The sequence below is a fragment of the Macrobrachium nipponense genome, chromosome 35, assembly GCF_015104395.2.
Source record: "Macrobrachium nipponense isolate FS-2020 chromosome 35, ASM1510439v2, whole genome shotgun sequence".
Lineage (NCBI taxonomy): Eukaryota > Metazoa > Arthropoda > Malacostraca > Decapoda > Palaemonidae > Macrobrachium > Macrobrachium nipponense.
The window spans coordinates 54,814,931-54,833,466 of NC_061096.1; the positions used below are offsets into that span (position 1 = coordinate 54,814,931).

The following is an 18,536-nucleotide window of genomic DNA, read 5'->3' on the forward strand; positions in this document are numbered from 1 at the left end:
TGCAAACACATTACAAGTTAATAATACCCATAAGCTACAGAGATGCAGACCCTATACAGTGGTATTTTTTTTTGTCAAACATTTCTTATGTCGAACATTCTGTTTTTTGACTGGAATTTTTGAAGAAATTTTGTGTCGTTTGTCAAACAATTACTTGTATGTCAACCTGACCAATTGTCTTTATTATACTTGTACTCGACAGCCTGCTGTGTCCTAGGAGAAAAACTCTCTTATCATGTTTTTTCCTTTACAATATATAGTTTAATATAACCATATTCAACAAAATAAGTAAAAGAATAAAACATTTCACATTAAAATTTAACATAAAAGATAAACAAAATAATATGTCATTGTGTTGACACACAGCTGACGTGAGATAGAGGGAGGGAGCATTTACTGTTGAGGAGAGATGAAGAAGGGACAGTAAAAACACTACTGTATGTATGTAAAAGCAGTAACAATTCACATAAAAAATAAAAGAAGGGAATTTCACAAATTTAACTTGATGCAATATAAAAACAATAAAATACTATACAGTATCAATAAAAAATAGAAAGAGATTTTTACTTGAGCGAGTTTTCTGGATTGTGGAGTGAGCTGGTAGAGAGGAGAGGGAGTGGATGGTGGTAGGTTACTAGATGGGAGGCAGGTCAGCTTCCCAGTAACTTCCCAGCTGGGCTCAGATGATTTTCTCTCACTACATTTTGCCCTACACTCAGCCTGAATCACTTCGATGCACACCTCTCCCCGCAGGGAAAGGAGCACAATTAGTAAAAAATTACTTCCCAAAGCACATCGTGATACATCCAAGCTTTGGATTCACAGGCAAGCCATATGATATATGTGAAAATCCAAAGTACAGGCAACGAATTAACTGTATCTGAAGAGTTTCTGCACCTACGACCTACTACACGATGAGTACCCCGACATCTAAAAGCGTAGAAGATAATATCCGGGCGTTTATCTGCTTTTTGTGATATCCAGGAAATCTCGAAGCATGAGAAGGCTCCATGTTCACAATAGTGCCCAGAAATTCCAAACGCAACAGATTCAAAACAACAGGGGGCAAACTAAACCGGCTTTAAAAGGACGGAAGCAAAGCACGTCCTCTCTTAAAGGCGGTAAGAAAATAACTAACGGTGTCGCAAGTTAAAGAGGGGTATATGACCAAGCACAGATGCCAATAGTCCCTTGCATACACAATTATTTTAAACTTTACCGGTTTCCAGCTGGCGCTAAGTATTTATCCTATTGTTAAGACCTCAGGTTTGTTAGTTATGAAAAATACAAATTGATGAAAAATTTGTCATTTTTACAATTTTATAGCACTGCAAAAGTAACTCCTCCCAATTCATGAAAAACACTGGTGCCACATTCAGCTTCTACACAACCTGGATTGTTTGTTTAAACAACTCTCTTTCCTTTTCTTACTTGCATTCTTTACTTATTATTTATTTGTTTGTACAGTCATCATGTTTATTGGATTATAATTTTAAATTCTGCCATTTGCCAAGAGATAGTTTTGCAAAATGTGAGTAAAATTGGTTTTGTTGTCAATCTTTGCTTACTATGACCAATTTTGTTTCCTTGAGGGCTCCTGTCTCTCCTCCCTCAATCCCAGCCCACCACATGCCACATGGTTTCATTAAAAGAGTTCAAAAATAAAATTTTTAGCTCGTATATGGAAGCAAAATTTGTCTTAAAATTTTACGTACTGTTTTATTACTTTACACAATTAATTTAGCTTTTGAACACATTAATAATAGAAAGAATTCTGAAAGGGGGAAATTTTGAGTGGGTTGGAAAGAATTATCCCGATTTCCTTTATTTCTTATGGGGAAATTTGTTTTTTATTTTGAACAAATCGCGTTTCAACCGGCCTTCTGGTACTACTTTACAGCTCTTTTAAATGAATATTTATTACCTATTCATATGTATGATGTACATATTATAATATATAGGAAAGCACAAGAATAATAAATTTTTTATATGATTTAGGAAACACAATCAAACGATATAATTTTTTTGTGGAAATATGTTTATTGGTGTTACAAGACTTCATAAATTCAAGGTTATAAATTTCTTAAGTTACTGTGGTGGAAATTATTAAGAAAAAGTTGACAGTTAAAAGTAAAACCTTTACCATCCATACAAACATTTGCAAATCTAGAAAATTGTGAGTATACTTTTAGTATTTCTGAGCATAATTTTAGTAATTTGCATTCTTTTGCAGATATTCAGTGCAACACAGCTAATTTCAAAGCTCTGTTGTGCTTACAAATTTTCTGGATGATTTATATGGTTAATGTTGCATCACTTTCAGGCAAGCAGAGGAGCTCATACCATCAATGTTTCGTTTTTTGGTGCTATTGTCATATGAACGTCATCATAGCAAAAGCATCATTGGAGTACCAAAGATAATTCAACTGTGTGATGGCCTTCTAGCAAGTGGACAGCCGCCATTATCACACTGTAAGATGTGATGAATTTACTCTAATTTTTATGCTTATGAGTGTAAAGTGTCACTTTTTAAGGTCTTTGTTTTATAAGTAACTGGTCCATCTCTGTGTTCTATTATTGCAGTAAGTATAACTAGTCTATTACCTTAAACGCCTATAGGACGTATTAAACGTCAACGAACATTGTCTGTTGGGTGCCGAATTGACATATGAAACGTCGACGCGAAAGTTTTTCTTAGAATTCACGGAAAAATAGTTATAGGCCTACTTGGCGAAAACTTTTAAATCATGCACCTTGAGGGATGCTGGGAGTTCATGGATCAAGCTCTTGTTTTGTTTACAATCATTACCCAGGCGTGCAAGCGCTAATTTCTTTCTTCTCGCACTAAAAAGCATCAGCGACACATCTCAGAAATTATTTTGTCACTTTGACATAATTTTTGCACCATTTTGTATTAGCTGTTACATAGAGTTTTATATATGAAAATGTGTGCAATTTCATGTAGAATACAACCAAAAACAACCCATGATTGTAGCTTTTATCAGTTTTGAAATATTTTCTTATAAATAACGATAAGTGCCAAAATTTCAACCTTTGGTCAACTTTGACTACTGAAATGGTCGAAAAACGTAATTGTAAGCTAAAACTCTTATATTCTGGTAATATTCAATCATTTACCTTCATTTTACAACAAATTGGAAGTCTCTAGCACAATATTTTGATTTATGGTGAATTTATGAAAGAAAACTTTCCTTACGTCCGCGCGGTAACTCTTCCGAAAAAAATCAGAAATTTTTTCGTCTGATTGTCGTTATGTTTGCACCATTTTATATTAGCCGTTACATAAAGTTTTATATATGGAAATGTGCGCAATTTCATGTAGAATACAACTAAAAACAACTCATTGTTGTAGCTTTTATCAGTTTTGAAATATTTTCATATAATTAATGATGTGCCAAAATATCAACCTTCGGTCAACTTTGACTCTACCGAAATGGTCGAAAAAGCTATTGTAAGCTAAAACTCTTATATTCTAGTAATATTCAATCATTTACCTTCATATTGCAATAAATTGGAAGTCTCTAGCACATTATTTTGATTTATGGTGAAATTTTGAAAAAAAAACTTTTTGCTACGTCTGTGCGGTAACTGCCGAAAAAATCAAAAATGTTTTCGTCCGATTGTCGTAATGTTTGCACCGTTTTATATTAGCCGTTACATAAAGTTTTATATATGAAAATATGCGCAGTTTCATGTAGAATACAACTTAAAACAACCCACCGTTGCAGCTTTTATCAGTTTTGAAATATTTTCATAAAAATAATGATAAGTGCCAAAATATCAACCTTCTGTCAACTTTGACTCTACTGAAATGGTCGAAAAAGCAATTGTAAGCTAAAATCTTATATTCCAGTTATATTCAATCATTTACCTTCATTTTGCAACAAATTGGAAGTCTCTAGCACAGTGTTTCGATTTATGGTGAATTTAGTAAAAAAAACTTTTTCCTTACGTCCGCGTGGTAACGCTTCCAAAAAAATCAAAAAATTTTTTGTCCAATTGTCATAATGTTTGCACCGTTTTATATTAGCCGTTACATAAAGTTTTATATATGAAAATGTGTGCAATTTCATGTAGGATGCAATGAAAAACAACCCATTGTTGTAGATTTATTAGTTTTTATATATTTTCACATAAATAACGATAAGTGCCAAAATTTCAACCTTCGGTCAACTTTGACTCGAGCGAAATGGTAAAATAACGCAATTGTAAGCTAAAACTATTTCATTCTAATAATATTCAATCATTTACCTCTATTTTGCAACAAATTGGAAGTCTCTAGCACAATATTTTGATTTATGGTGAATTTATGAAAAAACTTTTTCCTTACTTCTGCGTGGTAACTCTTCCAAAAAATCAGAAATTTTTTCGTCTGATTGTCGTAATGTTTGCACCGTTTTATATTAGCCGTTGCATAAAGTTTTATATATGAAAATGTGCGCAATTTCATTTAGAATACAACAAAATCTAATCCATTGTTGTAGCTTTTATCTGTTTTGAAATGTATTCATATAAATAACGATAAATAGAAAAAATTCGACCTTCGGTCAAATTTAACTCAACCGAAATGGTTGAAAACTGTAATTGTAAGCTACAACACTTCCAGTATAGTAATATTCAATCAATTACCTTCATTTGGCAACAAACAGGAAGTCTCTAGCACAATATTTCGATTTATGGTGAATTTTTGAAAACAACTTTTTTTTACGTCTGCACGTTATGAATTCACGCATCATATTGTGATAACATTCTCTCTGCGTTGCTTTGATTGTTTTACAATTTGTTATGTACCAAAATCATCGGAATTTAGTGTACATTACAACAAAAAAATAATTAACTCATTAGCTTTAACTGTTTTGCTCACAGTGCGATTTGTATCAATTATATATGAAATTTTTTTTCGCGCTGTCATATATTCCAATATTTATATATGATAATGATATTTTTTTCATTTCTGATGGTTGCACACTAAACTTCAGGCATTGACAAAAAAGGAGCCAAAAGTGAACTCTTAATCTTGAAAATTAAGAGTGCTGTGATTTTTAAAAAAAACTTTTTTTCCTCTTCGGCGCTCACTCGCAAATGCTGCCGGCATATGGGAGACACTTTCGGAAATACCGGCTCGGCGTTTAAGGGTTAATATCCAAACTCAGTAATGAAAGTAGTGACGTACTGTGATTTTTACTAATAGTTTACCTATAGTTTTTTAAATATCCATCTATTTCCATAAAGAAAATGTAATAAATCGTGTATGGTTTCATTGTGATTTGTAAACAAATAAATTTTCTCTGTTTAAAAGTTAACAAAGGATTAAATTAAGCATATCTTTGCTTTATTAGACCACTGAGCTTATTAACAGCTCTCCTAGGGCTGGCCCGAAGGATTAGATATTTTTACGTGGCTAGAAACCAATTGGTCACCTAGCAACAGAACCTACAGCTTATTTTGGGATCCGAACCACATTATAGAGAAATGAACTCTAATTACCAGAAATAAATTCCTCTGATTCCGCGTTGGCCTAGCAAAGAATCGAACTTTGAACCACTGGATTGGTAGCCGAGTGCAAAAACTACTCATCCAACGAGGAACTTAGACAAAGGATGACTGGGTTGGACAGAGAGTAAGCAACCGCATCACTCACCCAGGCAGTTAAAAAAAGATTAAACATAATACCGTGGGTGCACGGTCTTTAACCAGTTTTCACCCGATATACGCATGTGTTGCCAGATCTCACAGATGCTTTTCAATCTCTGATTGTTTAACCAAATCCAGCTAGGCACTAGAAAATGATTAATATTTTTAAGACCTTAGGTTTGTAGCTATGAAAAAATAAACATTTTCTTAGAAAATTAGTGATATTTCCATCACCAGCTGATATCCTCTTGATTTTGGATAAGCAATGGCAAGTGCTTATGGAAAAGAATGGCTGGGAATAGTGAGAGGAGTCCATATTTTTAATGATGAAGATAGAAAATGGTTAATGAATTTTTAATTTCTCTTGGCAAAGATTTTGGAGTTTTGCTTTTGTAATTTCTATAGAATCTGGCTATCCCAAATGGTCATGAAGCATAAATCCTTTGTATGATATTTAAGTTTTAATTCTATTATGTTCTTTAGTATAGCCACAACAATGAGTCTGATGACTATTATATTGTTCTGGCAACCCAGGGGTTAGCAAGGCATCCAGTTATTTAGTAGTAGGTTGCCAAGACACATTAACCCTCTTATGCCGATTGGACGTATTAAACGTCGAGTCAAAATGTCTCCCGTATGCCGATTGGACGTATCATACGTCGGCTCAAAAAAGTTTTTTTAAAAATTCGCGGAAAAATACTTATAGGCCTACCAGCCGAAAACTTTTGAATCACGCGCCTTGGGGGATGCTGGGAGTTCACGGATCAAGGCGTTGTTTTGTTTACAATCGCTACGCAGGCGCGCAAGCGCGAATTTCTTTCTTATCGCACTAAAAAGTATCAGTGACACATCTCAAAAATTATTTCGTCACTTTGACATAATTTTTGCACCATTTTAAATTATCCTTTACATGAAGTATTATATATGAAAATGTGTGCAATTTCATGTGGAATACAACAAAAAAATACTCATGATTGTAACTTTTATCAGTTTTGAAATATTTTCATATAAATAACGATAAGTGCAAAAATTTCAACCTTCGGTCAACTTTGACTCTACCGAAATGGTCGAGAAACGCAATTGTAAGCTAAAATTCTTATATTATAATAATATTCAATCATTTGCCTTCATTATGCAACAAATTGGACGTCTTTAGCACAATATTTCGATTTATGGTGAATTTATGAAAAAACTTTTTCCTTACGTTCGTGCGATAACTCTTCCGATAAATTTTTTCGTGCGATTGTCCTAATATTTGCACCCTTTTAAATTTACCGTTACATAAAGTTTTATATATGGAAATGTGCGCAATTTCATGCACAATACAACAAAAAACAACCCATGGTTGTAGCTTTTATCAGTTTCGAAATATTTTCATATAAATAACGTTAAGTGCAAAAATGTCAACTTTCGGTCAACTTTGACTCTACTGAAATGGTCGAAAAACGCAATTGTAAGCTAAAACTCTTATATTCTAGTAATATTCAATCATTTACCTTCATTTTGCAATGACTTGGAAGTCTCTAGCACAATATTTCGATTTATGGTGAATTTATGAAAAAAAAAAATTTTTCTTACGTCCGCGCGGTAACTCTTACGAAAAAATCAGAATTTTTTTTGTGCGATTGTCGAAATGTTTGCACCATTTAAAACTAGCTGTTACATAATGTTTTATATATGAAAATGTGCGCAATTTCATGTAGAATACAACTAAAAATGATTGAAGGTTGTAGCTTTTCTCTTTTTTCGAAATATTTGCATATAAATCACGATAAATAGAAAAAAAATCACGTTCGGTCAAATTTGACTCTACCGAAATAGTTGAAAAACGCAATTGTAAGCTAAAAATCTTACGGCCTAGTAATATTCAGTCACTTTTCTTCATTTTGAAACAAATTTGAAGTCTCTAGAACAATATTGTGATTTATGGTGAATTTTTGAAAAATATATTTACCTTCACTCTGCGCGCCGATTCGCGGCCGCAAGTCTCCGAAATACGTACATCGCATTATCCTAATATTTGCTCCTTTTCATATTAGCCGTTTTATAGAGTTTCATATATCAAAATGTGCACAAATTCATGAAGAATACAATAAAAAATAAGTGAAGGTTGTAGCTTTTCCCATCTCCGAAATATGTGCATATAAAAAAATATATATATAAAAATTTCGACATTCGGTCAAATTTAACTCGTCCGAAATGGTCAAAATCTGCAATTCTAATCTAAAACTCTTATAGTATCGTAATATTAAATGATTTGTCTTAATTTTGAAACAAATTGGAAGTCTCTAGAATAATATTTAGAATTACGGTGAATTTTTGAAAATAACATTTTTTTACATCCGCGCGTTATGAATTCGTACATCATTTTGTGATAATATTATTCCGGTGTTGCTTTTATTGTTTTACTATGTATTATATATCAAAATGATTGAAATTTAGTGTACAATACAACGAAAAAAAAGTAACTCGTTAGCTTTGACCGTTTTTTGCACAGCGTGATTTGAATACAATTATCTATGAATTTTTTTTTTTTCTCTACCATATCTCGCATTATTTACATGTGATAATGATATTATTTTTCATTTCTGATGATTGCATACTAAACTTCAGGCAATGACAAAAAAATGAGCCAAAAATGAACTCTTAATCTTTAAAACTAAGCGCGCTGTGATTTTTTGAAAAAATTATTTTTTCCGCTTCCGCGCTCACTCCAAACCGGCGCCGGCATACAGGAGAGGTTTTGATTTTTAGGGCTTCGGCATAAGAGGGTTAATGAAACTTTCAGGGATGTTTTCTATGGCTCTAATGAGCATGTGAACAATATTCAGTTTTTGAAATATTATTATTTTTATTTAGAAGATAAAACCTCTTCATATGGAACAAGCTCATTGGGGCAATTGACTTGAAATTCATGATTCCCAAAAATATGGGGTTCATTAGGAAGAGGTAAGATAAAGTGAAATACAGAAAGAAGAGACCCAAACTTATTAAAAAAGGAAAAAATAAATTAATAAATTAACCATTCATGTAAGGCCCCACATGTTATACTGTCCTGAATGTGATATGCCATGCATTGATGCCAGGTTTTATTATAGGTATAAAAGCTCTTCAACCACTGGTGGAAGATCTCTTCTTGGTTCGAAGCACAACAAGCTCTGCTGATCAACGAGAACTTGATACACAACGAGAGGTCCTGTGTTCAATGCTGCTCAGACTTGCCCATTATCATCAGGTTAGTTACAATTGTTGGTTACTAGATGTAGAATATTTAAGCATGTCCATGAAATCATGTTGAATTAAACCATTTATAAGCTATTCTGTAGTTCATTTTTCATTGACCCATAGGCCAAAGTCTTTTGCAGGAGAGGGGAATCATTGAGAAGGAATGGTTGTATGTTCTTTATCATTTATTTTTCAATGTATTATGTTTAGAATTGATCTTACCTGTTGCTGTTTTATTTTATAGAGATTTATATCTTATAAGTTTATTTAAAAAGAAAACAGATCAGATGATATGAATCTTTAAAATTCAAAAACTAGTGATCATCATCATCATCATCAGTATCATTAACTATCTTATCTTTTATGCAGTATGCTGTCTTTTAACATGAATGTGTACAAGAAATATGGCATAAATGTGAGTGATCCCTGTTATAACAATGATTACAGAAACAGAAGCTATGAACAGATTTAACAAGGCCAACAATAGGTCAGAATTGTTTACAGTACACGATATTGCATAATAATGAACTGTATACCAAATTAAACAAAATTGATAGTTGTGCTGTGATAATAATAGTAGTAACAATTATGATGTTGAAAGTGTCGTCAGCAGCTGTGATATTTTTGTCATGCTATTGTCATTCAGTCATGAAAGTTAGGCATTCCAAGTATGGAAGGCCATTTTTTAATCAAATTTCTACTGAGGTGTTCCCTTGTAGCCATATTGGGCAGAATGTTGAGCTCGCATCTTCATCTCTGAATATCATGTGCATGGACTCGGAAGAAAATAAGGATTTCTGAAAAAGTCATAGTAATAATGGTAATAATGAATACCACAAAATAACAGGAGAGGCTAATTTGTATATGAGTTCAATACTTTAGATACTATTTTAGCAGAAGTTCTAATTCCAGGTTCTTCATCTTATCTCCCTTGTACTTGGTGCTACAATGGAAGCTAATAGGGATCGTTGGCGTAAGTTGTCTCGCCAGGTGATTGATACTTTGCTTCCCTTGCTGTCTAAGTTACAAGTTAATCTCGACTCTGAGGTTTGTGATATATATTTCCTGTTGTTTTTATTATTCATATGTTACAGTGTGGTTAAATGGTTGTTAAGCTGATGCTCTTGAGACACTCTTCTTTCCTGACTTGCATAATTTACAGGACTGGTTTTAGATAGATTTTAGTGCATTAAGTGGAACAGTACCTTGGGGAAAAACCCACCCTTAATATTAGATGCAAAGTTTAAATTATTTATTGTTTTACCTATTTATGGAGTTTGACGATTTTGTTGTGATTGTAGGTGGTGGGGAAATTGAGCTCAATGAAGGCCTTAAACCACTACCTGGTCTCCAAGTCCTTAGAGTGTAGGAGAATTTTTTGTCAGTCTTACCCTTTGCTCATGTTAATGTCTTATTTTTATATTGTTAACTGTTAATAAATTACTTAACCTTATATTGCTCTTTTTTGTCTGCTTAATAATACTGTTCTCATTTTTCTCATCTGTTAAATTTCCAATGCCACTTTTTAATATTGCTGAGCTTTCTAATAACTTGTTATTTAATCCATATTTTTTCATCATAAATCCACTGAATACAATATATCTATCCAAATTGTTAAGAGGAATTGCAGAGTTCCAATGCAGTAGTTTTTTTCTTATCATGAAGAAATTTACATGTCACTTAGTTATATATGATTGAAATATGATTAATATATGTAGTGTAATGTGTCATGATCTACAAAGGATTTTTTATTGTCTTGGTCAAAGAATTTTTTATTGTCTATAAATATTTTGAAAATGATGACAGTTGAAGTTATTTATGCATTTTGAATAGAGAAAATGCTATAATTTCCAGGAATCATTATCAGCAGTTGAGGAAGTTATGAATGGTGTTTGCCCAAGTGTTTATCGTCCAGTGGACTGCTTACTGAAGGCTTTGTTTACATCTCCATGTGAACTGGTATGTTAAATCATTGTTATGGAAATGTGAAATAATTTTCTGGATGTATATGTAGGCATTTATGAAAACCTCTGATTTTGTGTTTGTGATACTTTTTTTATCTTCTTTTTGGTAGTGTAGTCGCTGTTTTGTCCTCAAAGGAGTTACCCTCCCTGGTGTGCACCAGCGCCCCAAGGTGATCAGACTAATATCAAAGAAATATCTTTTAGCCTGGTCTTTTAGCCTGGTATTATGCCATAATGATTAACACTGTGACAAGTGATAGAGTATAATGGACTCAAAAGACAAGAAGGCATTTTTTCTCGTCTTCAACGAAAGCTGTACCCAGTTCTCCCACTTCAAAACTTGTAGAAGTGACTATTTCACATGTGCATCGGCCATCTTGTTTTATGTTCAGGCTGGCAAAAGACAACAAATCATTACTCTTCTGGTCATCACACTCGAAAGATTGTTCAGCCAATGCTCCTCTATCTTGAGATATTTTTTTTTAAATCAATCATGGAATTGCCAACATTTGAAAATTAAGTGCTCATATTTAAGATTTAGTTAAAACAGTTACGTTAAAAACTGTAGAACAAGAAAAGTTTGCCAAAAGTTTTGAATGACTACCGTTGCCCAAGTATGTTCTGTCATTCTAAAATGGACCTGGACAGCTTCTATAGATCTGAAAGACGCATATTGGCACGTCCTTATTGCTGTTCCCTTCCTCCCCTTCCTAGGGTTCCGGATAGGAAAAAGTACATACAGATTCAAGGTCATGACTTTCATGCTAAACTTTGCATCAAGAATCTTTACAAAATTGCTGACGGTAGTTGTTCGGGAACTCAGGAAAGGAGGAATGCATGTGATAGCTTATTTAGATGACTGGTTAGTCTGAGGAGCCACGAGAAAGAGTGCCTGAAAAACCTAGGAACAGTAGTCAACAGACTTCAGTCAAAATGCTTTATTATAAATTGGAAAAAGTCCCGTATCACACCCAGCAGACATTTTCAGTGGCTGGGAATGTGTTGGGGCCCTGTTCACGGCCTTTTGTATCTTCCCCTCAAAACTCAGAACAGAATAAGGAAAAACCTCAAAAGGTTCCTGACACAGCCCATTGCTTCCAGACGGCAATTAGAGCGCATGATGGGTCTGCTACAGTTTGCATCTATAACAGATCCAGTACTCAGGTTGCTACTGAAAAACGTGAACAAATTTTGGATGTCACATGTAAGAAAAGGATGCGAGACAAATCTCACAAAATGCATAAAATACTTGGGGATATACTTCGGCCATGGACACGGAAGGAATCTCTGGCAAAACAGGTCTCCTTGACTCCTCCATCTGTAAAAGTAACAATACACACAGATGCCTCGTTGACAGGTTGGGGAGGACATTGGGAGGATTGTCGGGTAACTGGGAGGTGGTCAGCTACTCTAAGGAATTGACATATCAATTTCCTAGAGCTAATGGCTGTCTTTTTGTCTCTAAAGAAACTCAAACCTCCGGAACAGACACACATTCTGCTGGTCCTAGACAATACAACTGCAATGTCTTGGATAAAAAAATTGGGATCACTCTCACCTCCTCTCAATATGGTAATGTTAGCCATTCTTCGGATGGCACAGGAAAAGAAGTGGCATTTGTCTGCAACTCACCTTACAGTAAGGGTTGCTCAATGTAATAGACTCTTTATCAAGGAACACGACAGCCTCAACAGAGTGGTCATTGGACAACCACTCCTTTCAAATAATATACAACCTACTTCCACAACCGGAAGTGGACCTGTGTGCCACATACGAGAATCACAAACTCTCAGCACTATATGTGTCCCCGAATGTGGACACTCAAGCAATAGCGAGAGATGCCTTCCTACAGGACCGGAACAACTGGAAGACGATTTATCTTTTTCCTCCATTGTCCCAGATTTCGACGGTTTTGAACAAGCTCCTAACCTTCAAAGGAACAGCTTACCTAACAGCCTCAAATTGGCCAAACAGGCATTGGATCCTACTACATCATCAGCGGACGAAGAGGTCAATTCCATTACCATCCGCTGTATTATCCCAGAAAATAGGAGGGAAGTTGTTTACGCATCCTCCTTTCTAAGCCGAGACCTTCACGTGTGGATTTTTAAATATAATTTACCATTAGAACTACTCACCCAATATTGCTAGGTACCTAGTGCAAAAACTACGGACATCATCTATCCGGCAATACCAGTCCGTATGGAGAATATGGTTAGATTATATCCAGAGTGAGAGCCCAATCGAGATTTGGGATTGATTCCAACATAGAAGTAGTCACTTCCCTTCTGCGGTCTTTTTCTTTACAGAGACCCGCTCCCGAAAGACCTCCAATTACTTGGCCCCTGAATAAGGTACTCCTCAATTCAACGGACCTAATGTAACCACCACATGCATGCTTCAATAAGCAATCTTCCTGGTAGCATTAGCATCAGGAGCACATATTAGTGAATTGGGCTCTCTTAGACGGGGACAATATATCATACAAACTGCTGATAACCAGTTATTGTTATCCCCTGGGCCATGCCATCATTCCTGGCCAAGAATGAGAATCCTTTAAAGAGGAAATCTCCTATTCTTATAAGACAACTCAGTTTAGCAGACAAACCATTATGCCCAGTTCAAGCACTTAAGGATTACCCAGAGGTCACGGAAAATGTTTCAGAAGGTCCAATTTTCCTACATCCTAGCACAAACAAACCGCTCTCTCTACAAGGGCTAAGAATAATTTTAGTGTCCCTCATTAAAAAGGCTAACCCACATTCCTCTCCTAGATCACGTGATATTAGGAAAGTAAGTACAACATTGGCCTTTTTCAGAAATGTATCATTTGAAGAAGTTTCTGAATGTACTACCATGAGCTGGAACAAATTTGAATGCACTGTGTATCAGTAGGTATGGTTAGTCCTGACCCCATAGGTGGCACAACAGAAAACCAGGGGTCTCCCTAACGGGTGGATATGTTGACTATCACTGGGGAAGGTGCATAAAGGTCGCAACCGTACCCAGCATATTTAGGTAAGTCACCATAGAACTTTATGCTAAAAGTATATCCTGTGTTTTCGTTATCTTTTCAACTGAAACTATTGGCTTGAAATTGGACCTGAAATGTTTTAATCTTAAAACTTTGAGATTTTTGGGATGAAAATTTGTGAACTTAAGTTTTTTGTCACCTGTCAATTTCTTTGTAATGCTCCTTTGAGAACGAAACAGTGACTATGCAATCAAAAAACAGGTTTTGACATAGGAAAAACCTATTTTTGGTAGTTGCTGTTGAGTCCTCAAAACCCTCCCACTTCCATGACGAAAAACCATAGGATTTGGGTAAGGTACATCCTGCTTTGACTAACATAAAACAAGATGGCCGATGCGCATGCGCAATAGTCACTTTTACAAGTTTTGATGTGGGAAAACTGGGTACAGCTTTCGCTGAAGACGAGAAAAAATGCCTTCTTGTCTTCTGAGTCCATTATACTCTATCACTTGTCATAGTGTTCATCATTATTGCATAATACCCAGCTAAAATACCAGGCTAAAAGATATTTTTTTTTATATTGGTCTGATCACCTTCGGGTGCTGGCGCACACCAGGGAGGGTAACTCCTTTGAGGACTCTACAGCAACTACCAAAAATAGGTTTTTCCTATGTCAAAACCTTTTTTTTTTAAACTAGCGTGGAGTCTTTTTATGGTATGTTATTCTGTCACGGGAAAATAAAGATGGCTCTGTCTTTTTAAACAGGAGAGCACTGTTGGTGTTGAGCGCTGGGTTGGTAGTGTTTTGCTCCTTTTGCGTACACTCATCTCGCATTCATCACCAGAGTTAGTCCTTGCACGTCTTGAAGAACTGGGATTGAGCATGGATTATGTTCATAGTGATGTGTCAGCTGACTCTACAACTGCTGAAATTTCCACTGCACCTGAAGTGGCTTCTCAGCAGTCCACTGACTCATCAAGCTTTAGAGATCCTCTGAATGTAACCCAACCAGGGACTCTCCCACAAGTGGCCATGGCTAGGTATATATCCAGTGCATGTAAGACTGTAGACTCTTAGTCCTTGTTGATTTCAAATAGGAGATAATGGTTAATTTTCAGATATTTTCTTGATGTTAAAAGTTTAACATTTTTATTTTAACCTAAGAAACATTGTAAGTAAAGGCTATATTGTTTTCAGTTAGTTAATATTTTTAATCACATACATTTGATGTTTTGAAGAAAAGGCCAAGTAAAAATTAGTATAATTTCCAACCATATAAACATGTTAATGAAGTTTATACCGTAAATTACTGGAGATTGCCGTTACCACCTTTTCATTTGAATTACTTGTATTAATCTCATATTTTTCGGGTGAATTAGTAGAATATTATATTTGTATTTATTATTTTTCCTCTGTAATTAGCACTGCAGACCTCCTCATCATTCAAGCAAAGAATTTGCCCTGATAAAAATAATTACCAAGCAAGACATATGTACCTATCACACTATTGATAGTAAGGGAATACAAAAAAATGAAATAAAAATCAAAAGAATGAAAACAGGAAAATTGAAGAGTAGAGTAGAAGTATGAAAAGATTTCTCATCTTTCACATCCAAATGTGGAAGGTTTAAATAGGTAGTTTACCTCACCAATCCTGACAGTTCAAGTCATTAGTCTTTTATCTATGTGTATCTTGTTGATTTTGCATATAATAGTGTCTTTAGACTTATATTCTGTTTTATATTCCTACACAAATTTAAGTTTTTTGGTGCATATGTATTAGTAATAATTTGAAATAATTATAATTTGCAGTAATTTTTTATCTTTTTGTCTTGTATCCTGTGAGTGGTTAAAAGCTTATCCTATCTCGGGATTAATCCCTGAGAACCAGCCCAAGAAGAGTACTTAAGATTCAGAGGTCTGGAAAAACTAAGCCCTATTAATAATAACTAAGCATTGACATGTAAATGTAATTCAGTATTTTATTTTCAATCATACAGTTTAAAAAAAACATTTGTTGTTTATTTACAGGTTTCTTCTAGAGGTAGTTCGTGTAAGTGTAAGCGAAATCAGGAGTGTTCGGCTCTCCCTTTTAAATAGTGGGAGTTCTTTGGATGTGAAAAGCTCACTTCATTCACCAGACTTGTTAGTTCATCTTTCTCACCATCTTTTACTTACTCTATTGCATCTTACAGTCTCAGGTAAGACTATTTTTTTTCTTCTTTTAAAACATTGTTGCTGATTTCTGGTTAAAATTGACACTTTTTACATGCAATTTTTGTTATTAGTGAATTTCAAATTTAGCATTTTAAATAGCACGTAGTTAGAACTTCTATTTTATACATGTATTTTTGGAAATTTCCCAGTGCTGAAATTGTAAGTTACAGTGATCTTATGTCTGTTAGTTATAATCCGAAGATATATTACTCATTCTCCACTTCACTTTGGGTTTTCACAAAGTCTTGTTAGACTCCCCCACCTCTCCACCCCCACCCCAATAAGGTTGACCAGGTGATGTTCTTTACTTGCTGTCTCCATCCCATACTTTAAAGTGGGTCTTTTGAGTATGAAGCTCCCCTCATTTGAATGTATTTACAACATCACTGATTAAGAAACTTTAAAATTATTGTTATGAGTTTCCAGACTAAGCAACTTGGAAGGTGGATACAAACCGTGGTACATTATTTGGATATTCTATAAACCTACACATTGCCTTGTTCAGTCTTTTGAATCAATGTGGCGCTCAATGCTCATTACTGGCTACACATTGCCTTGTTCAGCCTTTTGAATCAATGTGACTTTCAATGCTCATTAGTGGCCCCAACAGGTGTTTATGCTGACTACATTTGCCTGTTTGTAGACCTGTCCAAAGAACTTCTGTTATGGTCCAATATCTTTCAGCAACAGTGTATTTCTTCAAAACATAGACCTCTCCATCTTCACACTTGGGGCTCATTCAGTCAGCCTGCCCAGAGAAAGTCTTTTCTAACAATGTTTTCAGACACATCTCTACCCTTAAAAAGCCCTCGAACCCCCAGCTGTATCAAGCTAAGTGTTCATTGACTTCTGAGAAGAGCATATGATGTTCTTATTTACTATAAAAGAGTACCATGAGTAACATCTTAATCTTCACAAGAACTAATGCCTCTTGTAAGAAACTAGCAGGAGGCCAAATGGAGAAAAGCTGTTGACACCTGGTTCTTACCATGCTTGTAATATCACAACCATTCTCCAGGGGTCAGATGTGGGAGTTGCCAAATTGTCTGGCAAACATCTTGGTTATGAGACCACTCTTAGGTTGTGATCTGGAATCTTCTGCTTAAGGCTTCAGCAACCACGTTTTAAGCCGTGGAAGAAATCTTGGAATAATGATAACTTGTTGCATTGCAATACACCACCTGAACACCTGAATTAGCCCTGGTCACTGACCAGCATTATGAAAATCATATTGGCTGGTCAGTGACCAGGGCTAATTCAGGTGTTCAGTTAAGTATTACAATATTAGTTTTATAATTAAAACTTCATTTCTCATCTGTAGGGGCTTACTGTTCTTTTTGACTTGATCCCTCTTATTTTGACTGAAGTATCACCTTATGACAACTAACAATGAAATGAATAATGTGCTAAGTAAGTGAAACAAAGTATTCCTCTAACTGACCTTTTTGTAAATGCTAGTATTCCTGGTAAATAAACTTTTATTTTTATTTCAGGCCAATGGAGAGAAGTTATCGGATCATTTAAGGACATTTGTAGTAATGAGAGTGAGTTGATGGAGGAGGTTAGTGAAGCACTTCTTTTTGTGTCTGGCTGGTACCCATCCCTTACCCTTTCATGGTGTAAGTTGCTCACTTGCCTTGACCTGACTTCACAAAACCTATGGACAAGAGTGCTAAGAACTTGCCAGAGAAAATCAGTAACTAGCATAAGGTATGTTACTGTTTGATACAAATGAAGTTTTCTCCCAGTTTTATCATACTTTATTTTCTGTTGAAGATTTAGGGGAATTATGCCTAAAATACCACATGAAATATCTCTTGATTAGAGTTCATGGACTTATGTGATGAGGAGTGTTAGAACAGTTACTTGACAGACATGTTATTCCATTGCAGTAATCCTGTGGTAAGTGAGGGAAGTGGCCCTTCAAGTTGCTTGTCCCTTGAATTCATGAGGAGATGTGGCCTTCTTGTATTTTCTGAATTCGTGGTGAGTACAAATGTATACATATTACACAGATTGGTCGTAAATTTGAGTTGATTTGCATGTAGGAATGTCATTTTTTCAGTTGGCTCCCATTATTATAGAATTGGAAAGTTGTAAAAGATGATATATCTCAAGATTTACAAATATGTATTGTATAATTCAGGTAAGTAATTGTAATAACCATAATTTTATTAGTGATGTTTTATGCCTTTTGTCCAAGTGTATTGCTGCAGATAACTTGTTTGTACAGAGATACAAACCTTTGTCTTTTATGTGGAGTCTTGAGTACACAGACACAAAACTGGTTGTTGAACTTGGAAACGAGGTTATGTCATAGTGTAGAGGGCGAGTGGGAAATAACCCTCACTCTGTCTGTACTATTTTGTCTCCTTTTTTTCTGCTGCCACAGAGCAGACATGTTACTCTTTTTCTTTTCTGTGTAAGAATTGAATTTGGATGAGGTGTTTGCTTTAAGATAAATGAGTTTTGTATTTTTGTTTGTGGTTTGTGTCATTGT

General features: G+C 35.0%; 1 protein-coding gene across 1 annotated transcript in view; it reads left to right on the forward strand.

Moving 5' to 3' along the window:
• Positions 1 to 18,356, forward strand: part of LOC135208352 (huntingtin-like) — a gene marked incomplete at its 5' end in the record, with an annotated part of 207,733 nt that extends 189,377 nt beyond the window's left edge. Inside the window, 9 exon segments of the mRNA XM_064240455.1 lie at positions 2,324 to 2,472; positions 8,754 to 8,890; positions 9,793 to 9,927; positions 10,735 to 10,839; positions 14,585 to 14,859; positions 15,851 to 16,020; positions 17,530 to 17,746; positions 17,929 to 18,022; positions 18,183 to 18,356. Coding sequence (XP_064096525.1) covers positions 2,324 to 2,472; positions 8,754 to 8,890; positions 9,793 to 9,927; positions 10,735 to 10,839; positions 14,585 to 14,859; positions 15,851 to 16,020; positions 17,530 to 17,746; positions 17,929 to 18,022; positions 18,183 to 18,356 — 1,456 coding nt within the window.
• Between the last annotated feature and the right edge of the window lie 180 nt (positions 18,357 to 18,536).